Source organism: Mycteria americana, chromosome 6 (genome assembly GCF_035582795.1).
Source record: "Mycteria americana isolate JAX WOST 10 ecotype Jacksonville Zoo and Gardens chromosome 6, USCA_MyAme_1.0, whole genome shotgun sequence".
NCBI lineage: Eukaryota > Metazoa > Chordata > Aves > Ciconiiformes > Ciconiidae > Mycteria > Mycteria americana.
Window position 1 is genome coordinate 50990543 of NC_134370.1, and position 16799 is coordinate 51007341.

Sequence of the window (16799 nt, forward strand, 5' to 3'; positions counted from 1 at the left end):
GTAACTGATTTAACTGAGAAACAAAAACAAAAACTGACCGGGGGGTTGGGGGGAGGGGGGTAGGGCAAACAAAAAAACATCAAAAGCAGTCTGACCCAGTATAGTCATGTTCTTGAAAGTTCTCCTACTCAGCCCAAAACATTTGCTCTCACATATAAATAAAGCATTCAGTGACATTCAGGGTTATTCTGAACTAACTGAATTTACTAAGTAATTTAGTAAATTACTTCAAACACAGAAAAAATGTCATTAATTCAAGTCAGCATGTGGATTTCCACCATAATCATCATTCACTAGGCCTCAAACAGCTTCCTCGTGCTAGCTCTCCTCTGTACTTTTTATGGTCCCAGCATCATTTGCAAATGCCACAATGTATGTTTCTGACCAACTGTGAAATCACAGCTCTTATTCAACAGAAGTTAGAATGGAAGAAACAGATGCCAGGCAAATATATTTAGCTTTTGCAGGAAATAACAGTCTACAGCCAGAATTGCTCTTCAGTATCTAACAAAATTATGTTATTTAAGACAAAAAAATGTATTCAACTGACAGTGATCTGAAAAGCAACAGTTTTAAGCATACTTCAGAAGTACAATTCCCCTTAAAAAAAACCCCAAAAGAACAACAAAAAAACCCCACACCCAAAAAAACCCCGAATCTCAGTTTTGGCAGACACAGTCCTATCTGTCTGCAGTTATTCTTCTAAAGAAAGAAATTAAAATTCTACATTGAACAATCAATGAGTCCAGGGAGAACTAATGAATCCTCAACCATGCAGAAGAAAAAGTTGGAAAGACTCTTCAGACTTCCACAGGCGTGCTTAGAAGATTGCAATCTCACTTAGGTGAGGCATGGCTCCCTGTGGTTTCATGAGTCTATGAAAAGTTGTTGAGAAATACCACATCTGAGCTGTTCCAGAGTAGTTTTCATAGTTACATGATTTGCACAACAGCGCTGAAGGTGTGGCACATCATACATATTCAACTGATTCAGCCTGTGACACTTTGCAGTCTTGCCAACGCCTCTAAGCTACTCTGCTTCCAACTTCAGCAGAAGTTTCAGAGATTAAAGTGCATGGAAAGACTACACTCTAATTGGAATTAGCAGACATCTGCATACAGTATTTCACGTGACAGCACCGATTAAAAGCCATTTTCAGTTTCTGTACAATTCCTACTTTATATATATTCATCTCCTCTCCTCTTAAATGCCCAATTACAACAACAACAACCTGCCTCTAGATCTGCAAAAAGACATTCTGTGCTCTCTTTTGATAGTCTTACAGCTCCTCAAAGCAAATGCGTGCTGCTTTCTGCATCGCTTACTGTACAGAGCACGCTTGACCGGATTAAATACTCAGGGGAAAGCATGCCATTTTCTAAACAGGAGCAGTTAAACTTCAAGGACTTCCAAACTACACAACAGTAACGTGACAGACGTTCTAGAGACACTTAAAAATTAACATACACCATTACTCTTTTAATTTGGAGCAAAAACATTCATACTTAGATCAACATACTTGTCAATGCTTCCTCTTACTGCTTTTTTAAGAGTCCTCCTTCATCACAAGATCTCCGTAACAACTCTGTCAGGTAGCTTCAAGGGGAACTGATTTAGGCCAAAAGAACAATTCAGGCTGGTGCACATGCTGCTCTAATCAATTCCCTAACTTCAGTAAAGCTAGCTTCCAAATATCAGCATCAAATGCAACATGCGTCTGTTACATAATGACACAATATTCAATATCAAACAACGATATTCAAAAGTGCCTCCATATTACCTTCTGAAGTTATTGTTGCAATCAGGAGAGTTTTTGTGGCGAGGCGAGGGGTACTTAACCAATATGCATCACTCACTCAGCATGACAATTCCAGCCCCCCAAATCACAGAAACCCAAGATAATGATAAAAATAGCCACTGGCAGTCTGAACTAAGAACTCGCTCTCCAACCTATTCTGCAATGTTTTGCTATCACTGGCAGGTCACATGGCTGCCAGAAAGCTTCCTGTATCAGTATCTTCGCTTACTCTCCTTTTCTGGAAAGGTCAGCAGCAACTCGGCGCAAGACTGACAACAAGTTCTGAATCATTTTAAGACAATGTGCTTGATGAGAGATGCCTTATTATTACAGACTGCAGAAAATTACCTTCTAAATATTTTTCTCCAACTGAGGCAACACCACCAACAAAAGAACTAAGCCCACAGAACCTTAGAAAACAGCAATAGCAATGCATTAAATTTTTACAAAGTATTAATTTATACATGGCATTTTCTCTGTTTAATTTTATATTACCCAGTTGCTGCAAAACCAGCAAGTAAGAAATGGTATTTATTGTGAACTCACAGAAACCAATATCACATATCTTTAAAAAAATTAATCTCACTAAAATAAGCACAAACAAGAAAGAGACAGTACTCTATATACCATTAGGGAGTTAATGTAACAATAATCACATATTACTAGCTGGAACTGAAAAGGGAGGCACTACATTTTACTATACTGGTAGGAATGCAAAATTCATTTTTAAAAAGAACAATTTTCATTTGCTTTAAATTAACAAGAGCCTGCTGTTTGTTCACTGGAATGTTTTAAATTCAGTGTACCTACCTTCTTCTCTAGCCACTTGTTAAGAGTCCAGTAATTATCTATGCGAGTACTGTGTGACTTATTATCTTAATTTTCTTAAAAAGCATAGCAAACATAGACACTCCCCTAGACATGGTATCGTCATCAATCTATTCAGTTCCCCAAAGTGTCTGGCACCTTCTTCCTGCCTCCCAGCTGTAATAAATCAGTTGATTGCCCAGCAACTGGCTCTCCCTGTAAGTGCTGGTTTGGGAGAAACACCTCTGAACAACAAAGAAAAATTTGTTCTAATCGCTGAACTTCTTTGTTGAAAGCAGCATACCTAACAATCCTGTAGCTGTAAACTGGCTAATTTTTGAAGTTGGAAACTTATATTAATACCTGAGCATATGTTTTTAGTTTTGGTAATTTTATCTGTTTAAAGTTCTCTGAAGGGTGGTTCCCTACTGCCATATGCTTCTGGTTGACAACTTTGCTTACCCTTGATACTCTGAAGATAACAGATGGACCTACAAGAGTTAGACTTCTTACCATTAATTTTTTTTCAGTAAAGAAACATTAAGGACAACAGATTTTTCTGTACTCCTCCTTCCCTTCTAATCATTCTCCACATTATTCCACTGTGAAGTGTACTCCCTCTAAAATAAAAAACATTACAGAGTAACATAACTGGTTTTGCCAAAGGAAGCAGCAGCACTACCACACCTTGGCTCCAGGAAACTGCAATCAGGGAAGAACTCAAGTAAGCAGCAGCCTTCCCACACGAAAGCACCGAAACTGTGAGATAAAGGACAACCATCTTTTCTTTAAAAAAAGGAACACCTTAAAATATATCTAGCATCTCAGTACTCCCTGATCAGTCACTCCTAAATGAGGCTTTTTCTCCGGTGCCCACAGACACAAGTCATGCTGCTGCTCTAAGTGGGGCCTACTTCCTAAGTTAAACATACTTGGTTTGCATCTACTTTCATACCAAGTATAACTAACCACATTACAGTGGTACCAAAAATGGTGGTACCAAACAAAAACGGTACCAGTGGTACCAAACAAAAACATGTACCAAAAATGACAGCAATCATCGGAGGTTATCTGTGTAGAAGTGTGCGATGATCTATTGGAAAGGTACAAGTAAAACACCTTGGGGGGGTAGCACATGTAGCACCTTTAAGGGGAAAGCCCCTGAACAAACAAGAACATGCGAGGGACAGTACTGAAGACAGGATACATTTCAAAAACAGTAATTTGCATTATTAAATCAGCGAGCAACGTACTAAGAAAACATGATCTCTACACTCCTACCGACCCACACAGCAGAGTAGGTGAGCGTGACTCCCAGACCCCCCCACAGACCACCTTCACTGAGCTGCTCCTCGGATTAAGGGGGGGAGGGGGGGGGGGGAAGCGTCGCCTTCAGCCTCAGCAGTCCAATTAAAACGAGACTCTCTAAAGTCCTTTCAAAACTGTCTATTTAAAAAAAAAAAAAGGTACTCTCAGACTGATTTAAAGAACACACTGACCCTGCAGCAGCCACCGGCTCCTCTCCTCTCCGCCCCGGTCCCCGCGGCCAGGCTTCCTCTGGGCAGGGCTAAGCACACAGCTCCTCCGGCAGACAAAAGGAGCGAGGAGCCGCGATCTCGCATTCCTCCGCGCCCAGTGGGGCTGGGGGCGCCGGCCCCCGGCGGAGACAAAGTCTGCCGCCCGCCCTGGGCTGGCCGCGCTCCCGCGCCGCACAAGGCTGCGCAGGCAAGGCCGGTGGAGGAGCGGGGGCTACCCCCCCCCCCCAGACGTGTGGCGGCCGCTCCGCAGCAGAAGGGGTGGAAGGAGCAGCACCGCGACATCCCCCGCCCCCCCAACCCCCCCGAAGAGGGGTCCCGCGGGGCGGCCCCCGGCGGCGTGGGGGGCCGGGGCAGCCTCCCTCCCTCCCCCATACCCCCAGGCCCTCCCCCGGCCGCGGGGCGCCCTCCCGCCGAGGGGCTGCGACGCCCCGCGAAGCCCGCGCCAGCCGCGGGGAACAAAGGAGCGGCCGGCAGCGAGAGGCGCCCGCCCGCCGCGCGAGGGTGCGGGGCGGCCGGGCCACCTCAGGCCGGGAGGGCCGGCGCAGCCTAGGCCGCGCCGGGCGCACTCACCGCTGCAGCACCAGGAGGAGGGCGAGCCCTGCGGGAACTTGGCCGAGTCGGGTGCGATGCAGACGCTGGAGCCGAGGTGCGGGCACTCCATGGCGGGCAAGGCGGCGGGGCGCGGCGGGCGGCTCCTCGCGGCGCTACAGCAACGGCGCCCCGCGCACAACAGCCATCTTAGGGCCAACCTCGCGATCCGCCTGCCGGGCTTTGCGGGCAGCCGCCCTCCCGTCCGCGCCCAACGGCTTCCTCACCCCGCCTCCCGCCGGGCTTTCCGATGAGCCGGCCTCCCGTCCGTCGCTCCGCCCGCCGCGCTTTCCGCGCTGCCGCCGCCGCTTCCCGTCCGGGCGAGGGGGAGCCGCACCGCACCGCGCCTTGCGGGCGGCCGCCGGTTACCCTCGCGCGCGGCGGAGTGGCCCGCGTGCCGTGCCGCGCCTCTCCGGGGCGCGGGCTGCGGTGCCGCGCGAGGCTCCCTCCCGGCGGGCGGTCGGTTCCCCGCGGCAGCACCTCCCTCTAGGAGAGAGAGGCCCTGCTCTTGCAAGGCCCGCCTGCAGCCACTGAGGTCGCTGAGGGGTCGTGCAGGCAGGAAACGGCTGCCCCGCGGAGGCCTGCGGCGGGCGGGCTGTTGGGCTGTATCTCGTCCTGGCGAAAGCCAGCGGTGTCGCGGAGCTCTGTCCCTCCCATCTCCTCCGAAATGTTTCACAGCTCTCTGCTGCAGGTTTCCGCACCGAAGCGCAGTGTCGGGCCCAAACTCTCTCGTAGTTACTTGAGGCATGATTCACAGATCCAAGCGCAGGCTGGAGCAGCTGGGGGGGCACTGCCGGATCTGCCTGGAAGAGGCATGTCCCCCCCCCCACCGCGGGCAGCACCTGCGGCCGCAAGGGTTCACGTGCGCTCCGCTCACAAAAACACTACAGCTTTGTGTATGTGAAGGGAGACCACATGAAACTTGTATGTGGTGAGACAGATGCTGTATTCAAGCAATCTGTTCCTTAAGATGCACAGCCTATGGCGTATGCGTACTTCCTGAGCTCTGTCTTGAAAAGCTGAGTGGTTTGACTGCTCCCTAGAGACAACAGGAAGTCGTAGTAACCTTCTGTCTCTGCTGATTATTTGCAAATATCTTCACCTCACACGTTTTTTAAAGAGTTACGTGGTCTCAAATTTAGCTTGTTACTGAATTTCCCACTCTATGACTGTAACCTTTAAGTTAAGTGGTAATAAAAGTACGTATGTTCTATTACAGCTTTTCCAGACAACGCAGAATAACAATTTTATGGCTCAGCAATTTGCATGCTTACGCTGGATCAGTACAAATGTTCTACGGAAAATACTCAGTTCCTTTTCAAATGTAGCAAATAAAGTCCACCACCGTAATACCTGAAAAAGTGGGGATTTTTTTAATCTAAGGAACCGTGGCTCTTCCTGCACATAAGAGTTTTAGACCTTTTCTCTTACCATAACTAATGTGAGAAATGAAATTTTGCCACTGGTTTTGCCTGTTGTGTGACCTGCATGTAGACACAAAAAGCATCTATCACAATGTATTTTACATGGCACAGTGCTATTTCATAAAGATGATTTTAGAAACTGACAGTTCTGTATGGATCTTCAGGTGAGATACTTTAAATATTCATATCAAGGATGTCTTGGTGGTCACAAATCTCCTTGGAAAAACACTGTTCTTGACCCCACTGTTCTTTTTCAGCCTGTTCATGCAAGAGGGAAAAATTCAGACCATGAAAGATCCAGTTTTCCACAGCATCAGAAACTGCTTTGACTACACTCAGTGGAGTTAGTTTGTATTTCTAGCTGTGTAGTTAGAAACAGAATTAGTTCACAGATACCACGCTGTGAATTAAATGGCTGCAAATGTTATCTTGACACAAAACCATGGAGCTTCCTCGCGTATCCCCAGTCCTTCGAAACTGTCACATTTGATCAATCAGGTAAGTAACATTCCCAACATATATTTACAGGTTCTACAGAAAGTGTGTATTTGTATAGTTTTCTAACAAATATTGTATAAATAGAGCAAAAATGAATTGGGAGGATAGAATTTTAAAAATTGTTTCATGCAACACAACTTTGATATACATCTAAGAATTACTTGTACAAGTTTAAGGAGCAAAAAGGTGGTTGTGTTAGCATGTTTATATATTAGCCAAGGGGTCCTTTTGTTTCTTCTCCACCCCCTGTCCTCCACCTTCTGCCACAATGTACAATGAAGATATACATTAAATTAAAGCAGCAGTTGCTTTCTGTCTTTTCTAACCAATGCATATGTTTAATTCTCGTCATGCTCCACCCATCCTTACACACAAACAATAAGAAAGAAACCTCAATTGGATATGCCCTTCTCATTTTCCCCTCCATAGCAGTGTGACTTGGCCTTCTCTCAGTAGTATTTTGCAACCAGAGTTTTACCAGAACAGTCAGTTCTTATCTCACTGTGTGGATTACATTAGCAGTATATTTAGTCTTTCAGAAGTAAAGAACTGGTTAACAAGGATTAAATATGGTAAAATAAACATGTTTAAATACTTTTAATTATCTACTTTCATTTTAGCACTCCCATTCATGACTTTACAGTTGATATCATATAGCTGGAAAGAAGAACCAATCCCTTTCCTAAGTAAACGAAACCAGGGTCTGTCTCAAAAGAACAGTATGGTCTTGCACAGTCACTGGAGTTGAACCCCTGCCAATATGAACTATTACATCTCTACTAAAGGCAATCAGTAGACCTACGGTACCTTATATTAGAACAGTTTTTATAAGCATAGCCATGTTGGAAGAGTATCTTCTGGCAAGATACTAATAGATCCAAGTATGAGGTAAGAGCCAATAGGAGACGGCCATCCAGTTTCCCCAAGTCCCTCATGGACTTAACAGAATAACAGTCTGAATGGGGTAGCAGATAGGAATGAGTGTTACTATTTCAGGTGAGGGGGTATGTGGAGAGCTAGTAGTATCTTTTAAGAGACGACAAAGATGAAAAGGCATCGTCCATTGCAGCAAAACTGTAATGAACATAGCGGACTATGGAAGAAAGACATCCTCAAAAATGTTTAGAGATACAAGGCCTATGTACTGCTTTCTCTTGGAGTTCCTCTTTTTAGTCCAAAAGGTGGTAAACTTGCAGACTTCTCAAAGAAAAAACCCATTACTTTGGTTTAATTTAAGAGGCCTTTGACTATCATCACCTTTATTTTAAGATGCGACTATTCAACTTGCGACATTATAGACAAAGAACAATGTCCTTTCTCCCCTGCTGTGGAGTTGTTAAGATCCCCATAATTAAAGTACAAAAGTGCTTGGAATTGCAAGGAGGTTGGGAGGGACTGCGTAACTCTGCTAAGCACAGCACTTCCTAGAATGACAGACACCAGTTATAATTTCTCCGGGGAGCATTTAGCTATGAAAAACTACTAAATAAAAGGATGTCATCTTACCAAGACAGGGCCTTTGTCTTCCATCCGTGATGTTTCATGTTTAGGAGCCAAAACCATCCATACTGTGGCACCTTGTTCCTTTGCAAGATAATTATGGAGTTTTACTCCTCTTTTTATTTGTGGGTTGACAGCCATTCAGTGAAACTCTTTAAACAGTGTAATTTTGCCCAAATATTTGCATGTTTCTTCCTTTCAATTGCCGTTTCCACAGCAAATGTGGTAGCCTTTAAATTTTTAATCTCTGGTTGCCAAGATAAATACTTAAGTAAGGATGATTCAATCTGTTAGAGAGTCACGATGCATTATCATTAACTGCATTATATGTAGTTATCACATATGTGAGGATGCATAAGGACAATTTAGAACAGCAATAAGTTTATTTGTAATGCAGCCTCTTTGCCTACTGAAAAACAATTGAACAATAATGCAACTCTATGAGCAGTTGTATCTCAAAAGCACTACTACAACAAGGGTAGTTTTAAGTGGCTTGCAGGGAGGCATACATGTTGAATGCAGAGAAAAACTGGAGTAGAAGCTCTGGGTATAATTTTCCTTTTCAGTTTGCCTTTTCAATAAGATTTCTTGAGTACAAATCACTTGATTTGGAACTGGAGTCCCATCTCTTGCTCCCATCCTTCCTCAGATCAGAGTAATTTAGATGATAGCTGAGCTAAATCCTGCAGGTATGCTCATAATGGGTGCAATCAGTGCCAAACACGAGCCTGTGAATTAGCACTATAAATTAGAAATTTCTATTTAATACAGCACATCATCGTCTCTACTACAACAGAGATATTCCACACAACATTCTCTTGTGGGATATATGTAGTCATCCATCTATGCTATAGGCTCCATCTGAGAGCATCTGAGCTTAGAATTTGGCCCTGAATTGGTGTCTTGCATATATACTAACAATTTACAGTGGGGAAGTTTGCCTGGAGGGTTCTTCGGTTCTGCTGTATTTCTCAGAAATAAAATCTGTCATCTTAAATATTGGAAAATATTAACTTGCCTCCCTTGTGTATGTATTATGGTATGGTCTAATGATGCAATAGCAGAATTTTCCATGTGATCTTGGCTTCCTTCAAAATCACTAGGTGAACATCACTCAGTGGATCAAGTGAAGCAGATTGTTGCCTTAGATGACTTCCTCATTTGATGTAGGAATTGGAGAGCGTGGAATGAAGAAGGGACGGTTCTGGAGGAGTGGAATGAATGCTAACCTGAAGAACTAGAATCTAATTCAGTCTTTGCCAGACAATTCTTGCATGCTACCTGGCAAGTTATTTAAACCAATTTTTTTACTAAGTAGACCTGTTTGCTTAAGTTAGAAGTCTAACCTCCTTCTCAACTACAGCTGAGGAAAAGAGGCCAGCTCTGTTCAGAGCACACATGCTGGAGTCTTCTTCTCTCTATGGCTAAACATCCATCCTCAATTTCTAGATTAATGCATAAAGATAGAAAGAATATTGTCTCCTGTGGCACGTTTCTTCTTTTCTAAGTGGTGAACTCAGAATGTGTGGAATAACATTGGCAGATGCCCTGAACACTCAACTGAAAAGGATATTAGCAAGCCTTTTGCTCTGAACACATAAAGCAGTAAACACTCTGAATACACTACATGCCAATCCAGACCTAGTAAAAACTTGATAGATTGGGCTTTCACCTCTTATTTCTCAAAGGTGTAAAAGTGAAACATTCAGATATGATGGCGATAGCAATGGAGACTACACAGAAACCCACCACAAGGAAATGAATTCTTTACTCAGTGCGGATGCAACTCTGAGGCAGACAACTGGCATGGAAAATATCAACAGAAAGCATCAGAATATAGGTAAATTCTAATACAGGGTCTCAGCTTAATAAAACCTTTACTAGAGGCTGGCCTAGCAGCTCTGTGAGTTACATGCCATCTCTGCAGCAGACAGAGGCTTAGCTGCATGCATCTGTGTATGAAAGTACACCACAGCACATTAAATACCACAAGCACATTTCCGGCAGCATGTTGTCTCATTAACAAATCTATTTCCATTTCCTGCACATCCTCTGAAAATAAAGGTCATGCACTTTTTCAGTGTTTGATCATAACACCACAAGCAACTCCCTTTACAAGGTTCAAGATTATTCTCTAAAAGGCAAGATGGCCAAGATGAAGGACAAAAATTTAAAACTAGGCAAATGCCCAGAGCAAGCATCTGTGACAGTATTTAGAACGTAAGATTAAAGCATGTAAATAGGCATAACTCCCTTCAAAGCATGTCCACGACACTTCTGTACACATACCTTGAGGGGGCGGTGTGACACAAAGCATTGTGCAAAGGTACCATGTAGTGCCAAAGGACAAGATGTGTTCTTCATTCCCCCCTGCTTACACCGTCACTGTAAGAAATTATCTGAACTTCTACTTCCATAGGATTAATGGTTCTCTCCAGTGCTAAGGAGGGATCCCTCATTTCTAAATGAGTTGCTTCTTGTGAGGAATAACGTTGACTATAGCAGTACAATTGTATCAGGCTGATACAGGTTCCACCAGAACAGAAGATTACTTTTTTTTTTTTTTAAAGTCTAATTCAAGTATGTATCCGAGGTCTACAGAGCAGCTGTGTTCCCTAAAACACACAGAAAAAGAAGGCAACTGGCCAGAGAAATTGCATGCTATGGATAGGATCCATGTGGGCTGGATTGTGTACAAACATGCACACACAAATATATATATATATGGTTTTTTCCTTCCTTGTATATTTCCCTCTGTATGTGTGTGTGTGTATATATATGTTTCTCTAGAAGGATGCTCCTTCACACAATCAGAACTATGGGTCAGATTCCCCAGGTCATATACACTGGAGTTGTTCTATTAACTGGAGTTCAGACCAGCTGAGAAGCTGCCTTTGTGTGTTTCTTTCAAATGAAATCAACAGGTTGTTTCACTCTCCTTTAAGCCTTTAAGTCAGAGTGGGCCAAAGGCAATTTTTTGATGTGCTACTGTAAAAAAAAAACACGTCCTTTTCCACAGTTTATGTTTGCCCAAAGAGATCGAGCATTTTCTGGGCCTTGACAACAACTTGGTATTCTGTAAAGTCTGTTGTAACAGATTTGATTTTCCCGTTGCTGAGCATGCCTGCAAAATCCAGTTCCTAGAAGTGGACATTTTGGAAAGGGTACTTTGAGGTGATGCACTCCTCTACACTGGATATTCCGCTGCAGGAACCAAACAGTACCTTAGTATTAAAAGCTCTCCAAAATAATCTTGTCGTTTGCAACACAGTGTTAAGACTGCTAAGTGGGAATGCAGAAAGCGGGAAATCTGCTGCAGCCTGATCTCCCAGATGAGTGGGTTGAAATCCTGAGGACATGGCTCTAGTTCACTGTATTCTGAAAGCTGTAGCTGGGGAAAAGAGCAGTAGTAGAAGGAAGAGAGTAGTGCAACAGACAAGCCAAGAGCTGTAGTCTTTTTACCAGAATTCCCATTTTCAACAGAAATGACAGATACTCATATGATCTTCTAGTGCTTTGATTTCTGAGAGCCTATGCTAATTTTACATTACTTTTCCAAGGATTCCAGAAGCATCTTATTGAACAAAGGCAATGCTTTAACTCTGATCCAAACTTTGCCTTGTCTGCATTATCACAGCTTGGTCACAATGCATGATATAAATAAAGGTCAATGTGACTATTCTGTGTGGTGGGTTTTTTGAACAAACCAAGGGAGGTGTGAAAAATAAATGATACAAATAAACTGAATGGCTTTTAAATCCTCCACATTGTTTTCTTAAGGTGTTATTTGTACAGATGAAGGGCTGTTTTTAATTCATGCTTTAAACAAATGCCTGAAAGTGCTCATATGTCTGGCAGCTTTCAACACCAGCTTCATAAATTGTTACACTGTCCTCCAGAGTCTGTTCAATAATGTGAGTACATCAGGGTGACATCCAGCAGTATTATTTCATGTCACTGACATTTAGCTTTTACTGTAATCAGTTATGTAAATTTTATATTATTTCCAAATGCAGTCTTGAAAATATAATAATGATTCTGTACTTGTGCTTAAGTTACTTTTAAGATCAGCAGGCTTTATTTCATCCTATCTTAATCAAAATAGAACATTTTATAGCCAACATAACTAATTTCTCTTAATCACAACTGAGCAAGGCTTACTCACTAATTTTTGACAAACAAGGGAAATACAGGTATATTTAAAAAAAAATAATAGGCAACTCAGTTTACATACTGTGACAGAGCACAGAGAAGAATTCCCAAGCATCCTGTTGAAAGAAAACCTAGTACTACCTACTTGCCTGGAAAATGTGATAGCTGGGACCAGCCTATCCGCCTGTCCATTTGATCAAGGAAGGGGAACTGTTCAAAAGCACTTGAGTAATTCCAGAACCTAAAACTCACTAGTACTATTTCTTATGTCACATGGGGCAAAACCATAGACATTTCTAAGCCACAAACACTGCCTGTTTACATGACACGCAGGTTTTCAATTTCACTGCTATGATTAGCTTGCTAACAAATCTAAGGAAAACAGACAATAATCCAGTCACAAAAATTGAAAGAAGAATTACTCTGATGATAATCTGGGAGGACTGGGAAGAGAATGAGATGGTACAGAATGATACTATTTCAGATAAAACTCAGGAATCAGAACGTGAAATCTATGTGCCTGTGAAAAGACCGTGTAAAGAAAATACTGTAAAAGAAGTGTTTAAATTAATTTCTGAAGTCCCATTCCAAACGCTTAAAAATGGTACAATGGGAAAGTCCCAGGATGAACTGGGTGAACTAATATGACTTTTTTCACCCCTAACATCTGTTACTTCCATGTGAAATATTACTACAGTAAAAGTATCATATGTATCTGTGAACTGTAACTGTACACAAATGACATCACTTTTCCCTCTACTTTAAACAAGACTGTTGATAGCCAAAATACTCTACAAGCTATTTTTGCTTCTTTGTTTGCTGTAAGCTACAAAGGCATCCCATCTGTCTCTCTGCTGCACGTACTTGCTTCTAGTTTTGTACAAAGAATTTTGTACTGTACTGCACACATATTAGATCTTGGTTCTACTTTACTGAACACAAAAACCTGTAAATATTAACACAAAAGGTGCCAATGTCTCAGAGCATTTTGATTCTGAAGTGTTTTGACTCCAAAGCAAAGTATCCCTGGAAAAACTTGCCATTGTACACAAAGACAGTATATACACTTCACTGATAACTGAGTTCAATGACACTTGTGTTAGCTCACAAATGGCAGCATATTATTCTGTTTGGAGATCAGCTCATTACCAGGGAAAGAGGAATTTTCTTACCATGTCACTAGGATTATAATATTTGTCATTATGTTATTCTTCAGGCTCAGTTATTCACAATGTTGAGTAGCAATCTGAATTGTGAAAAAGGAGACCATTGATTCAGATTTCCTTTCCTTGCTCCCTTTGCTTAACTTCTTGCCAAATCAAGGACTGAACAAGGCCTTCTCAAATTTTTCTGCTCAAGCTGGAACTTGAAACTGAGATGGTAAAATACAGTGAGAGGGAGATACTCAGTTTGTTCTGAAATAAGAAGCCACCAGGACACCCTATGAGCAGTACTAGATCTCTCAAAGCAGTCTTGCTAAGCTCCAAACACCAAACTGATTTACTCATTATAGCAAAAGGTGAATGTGCCAACGGCTATTCAGTGCCATAATCAAAGAGCTTCTATGAACTGCTGACACAGGTAGCCCTGAATTTTGAAGAACAGAGATGTAGCTGAGTTTTCTGGGATTTTGACTTGCTTCACACTAAAGGTGAACACTCAAATATATTTGTAATCATTTAAATGCATGGCATTTTGTAGATGGGGAGCATCAGGAAGTTACCATGCAGCATGATACAATTCACATTCAAGAAAACTATCTGAAGACCTTTTATAGAATTTTAAATCTGCAATGCCTATTATTTCTTCCACTCAGAGCCTTGTACAATTAGACTCAATATAACTAAGGCAACTATTTAAAAATATCTACAGGTCTACATTACTACTTCTCTACCTGCTAGACCCTAGAATTTACCCAGGCTGATTTCTGTAATGCCTGTGTGGCCAGGAATTTATGGTACACCATGAAAAATTATTTATTGGCACTCCCTCAGGAAGTGCTTAGTAACTCATCCATGCTCACATAATGCAACCATCCCGAATTCACTCTGACACTGTACCACGTTAACATGCATTTCTGTATGTTCCGAGATCTGTGTGTCTAAAAGAATCTAAGGTGACACAAAACTGCAGTAAAACCTTTCATTACTATGATGCCCTTTTGTTAAAAGTGTGCTTTAATAGCAGGGACCAGAATAGATGTTCCAGTCAGTAAATAAGCAAGCTTGGTAAGACCTGCTGTATTTTGTGGTCCCTCCTTGCTCCATCACTAGTCACTTAAAGATAGTTAAGCAGCAGCTGCATAACTATATTCTGATGTCTTCACTGATTTACATATCCCTATCAACATCATTCCATATTTCATTTGAACCACTTCCCATGGTTCAAACATACAAGCAATGTAAAACAGGCTAAAAACAGATGACTAATCACCATCTATCCCTAGTGCATGTTAGCACAGTTTTATAAAGTAGGAAAGAGCTGGAAAAATGATGCAGGGATCTCATCATAGTGATCCTTTCATTAAATTATTATTGTTTCAGTAGAAGATCACTTTGAATGTTCCATCATGTCCTAGAAATTACTGAAGCCTAAGCAATGTGAGATTTCATTGCTGTACTGTCTCTATCCTAAGCACGGTATTTATAAAGTAGGTAGAGACTGCCAGGCCTGCATTTAGAGCATAATGAGATTTTACTCTTGTAAACATGACTGAGTATCCAAGCCCAAGAAATTATTAAACTTGTGTGGTGTGTAGTGTAGTTTAAAAAAAGGGCTTTTAATTCAGGACACCCAGTTCTCCTTTGTCTCACTTAATGCCACTTCATGCAAGCCCATGGGAACATGGCAGGCTCAACATGTTCATGCAAGCCCATGGGAACATGGCAGGCTCAACATCTTTCAGGTACATAAGGGTCAAAACTTTGAAGTACAGGTTAACCAAGACATGCTAGCTGAACGTAGGATAATTTTCTTTTGATGGGTAAATGTAACAGCTGTAGTAGATCAAAAGGCTAATCTAAGTAGCCAGAGCATTTAGATACCCATAGGCACGGCATGTAATCATGAATCTTGCTCCCAGATTCAGGGCTTAAGCTTTACACCATTGCTATCAGTATTTCTGCATGAAGGTAAAGCTTCTCATTACAGTCTTTCTCTAAGGAAACAGAGGTTAACAAGCCTGACTTCTCATTACAGCTTCTCATCTGCATAGACAACACTGCATTTTGCCATTGCTAGGATAAAAGACTGGGACGGAGCCACTCCAGCCATGAAGACAGGAAGGAAAGAAAAAAACCAGAAAACAGCAACTTCAGTTGCTGGGCTGCTGATCAACCTGACTCCAAACTTTGCCATACCTATCCTGTCTTCTTCTGCCTGAACACCAACCATAGCCACAAACAGACTGGCTGTCTAGGGTTGTGGCACAGGCATTTCTGCTGCCACCAGGCTGCTATTCCAGGCACCTATTTTCACAGAATCACAGAATCGTATAGGTTCGAAAAGACCTTTAAGATCATCGAGTCCAACCATAAACCTAACACTACCAAGACCACCACTACACCATGTCCCTAAGCACCTCATCCAAATGTCCTTTAAATACCTCCAGGGATGGCGACTCAACCACTTCCCTGGGCAGCCTGTTCCAATGCTTGATAACCCTTTCAGGGAAGAAAAATTTCCTAGTATCCAGTCTAAACCTCCCCTGGTGCAACTTGAGACCATTTCCTCTTGTCCTATCACTTGTTACCTGGGAGAAGAGACCAACCCCCACCTCTCTACAACCTCCTTTCAGGTAGTTGTAGAGAGCAATAAGGTCTCCCCTCAGCTTCCTTTTCTCCAGGCTAAACAATCCCAGCTCCCTCAGCCACTCCTCATAAGACTTCTGCTCCAGACCCTTCACCAGCTTCGTTGCCCTTCTCTGGACATGCTCCAGCACCTCAATGTCTCTCTTGTAGTGAGGGGCCCAAAACTGAACACAGCATTCGAGGTGCGGCCTCACCAATGCCGAGTACAGGGGCACGATCACTTCCCTAGTCCTGCTGGCCACGCTATTCCTAATACAAGCCAGGATGCCATTGGCTTTCTTGGCCACCTGGGCACACTGCTGGCTCATATTCAGGCGGCTGTCAACCAACACTCCCAGGTCCTTCTCTGCCAGGCAGCTTTCCAGCCACTCTTCCCCAAGCCTGTAGCGTTGCATGGGCTTGCTGTGGCCCAAGGGCAGGACCTTGCACTTAGCCTTGTTAAACCTCCTACAATTGACCTCGGCCCATCAATCCAGCCTGTCCAGCTCCCTCTGTAGGGCCTTCCTCCCCTCAAGCAGATCAACACTCCCACACAACTTGGTGTCATCTGCAAACTTACTGAGGGTGCACTCGATCCCTTGGTCCAGATCATTGATAAAGATGTTAAACAGAACTGGCCCCAACACAGAGCCCTGGGGAACACCGCTTGTGACCGGCCGCCAACTGGAGTAAACTCCATTCACCA

General features: G+C 42.9%; 1 protein-coding gene across 3 annotated transcripts in view; it reads right to left on the reverse strand.

The window, feature by feature from the left end:
• The window catches only part of USP3 (ubiquitin specific peptidase 3), a 97926-nt gene that overhangs the window by 42032 nt on the left and 39095 nt on the right, over positions 1-16799 (reverse strand). The window contains exon 1 of one of the 3 annotated variants that reach the window (XM_075505778.1): positions 4714-5468. The exons of 1 other annotated variant lie outside the window; for it this stretch is intronic. In XM_075505778.1, the coding sequence (XP_075361893.1) occupies positions 4714-4804 (91 nt within the window). In that variant the 5' untranslated portion in view covers positions 4805-5468. Of the gene's footprint in view, positions 1-4713; positions 5469-16799 lie in introns of those variants that run through there. One more of the 3 variants, XM_075505779.1, reaches the window with a different exon arrangement.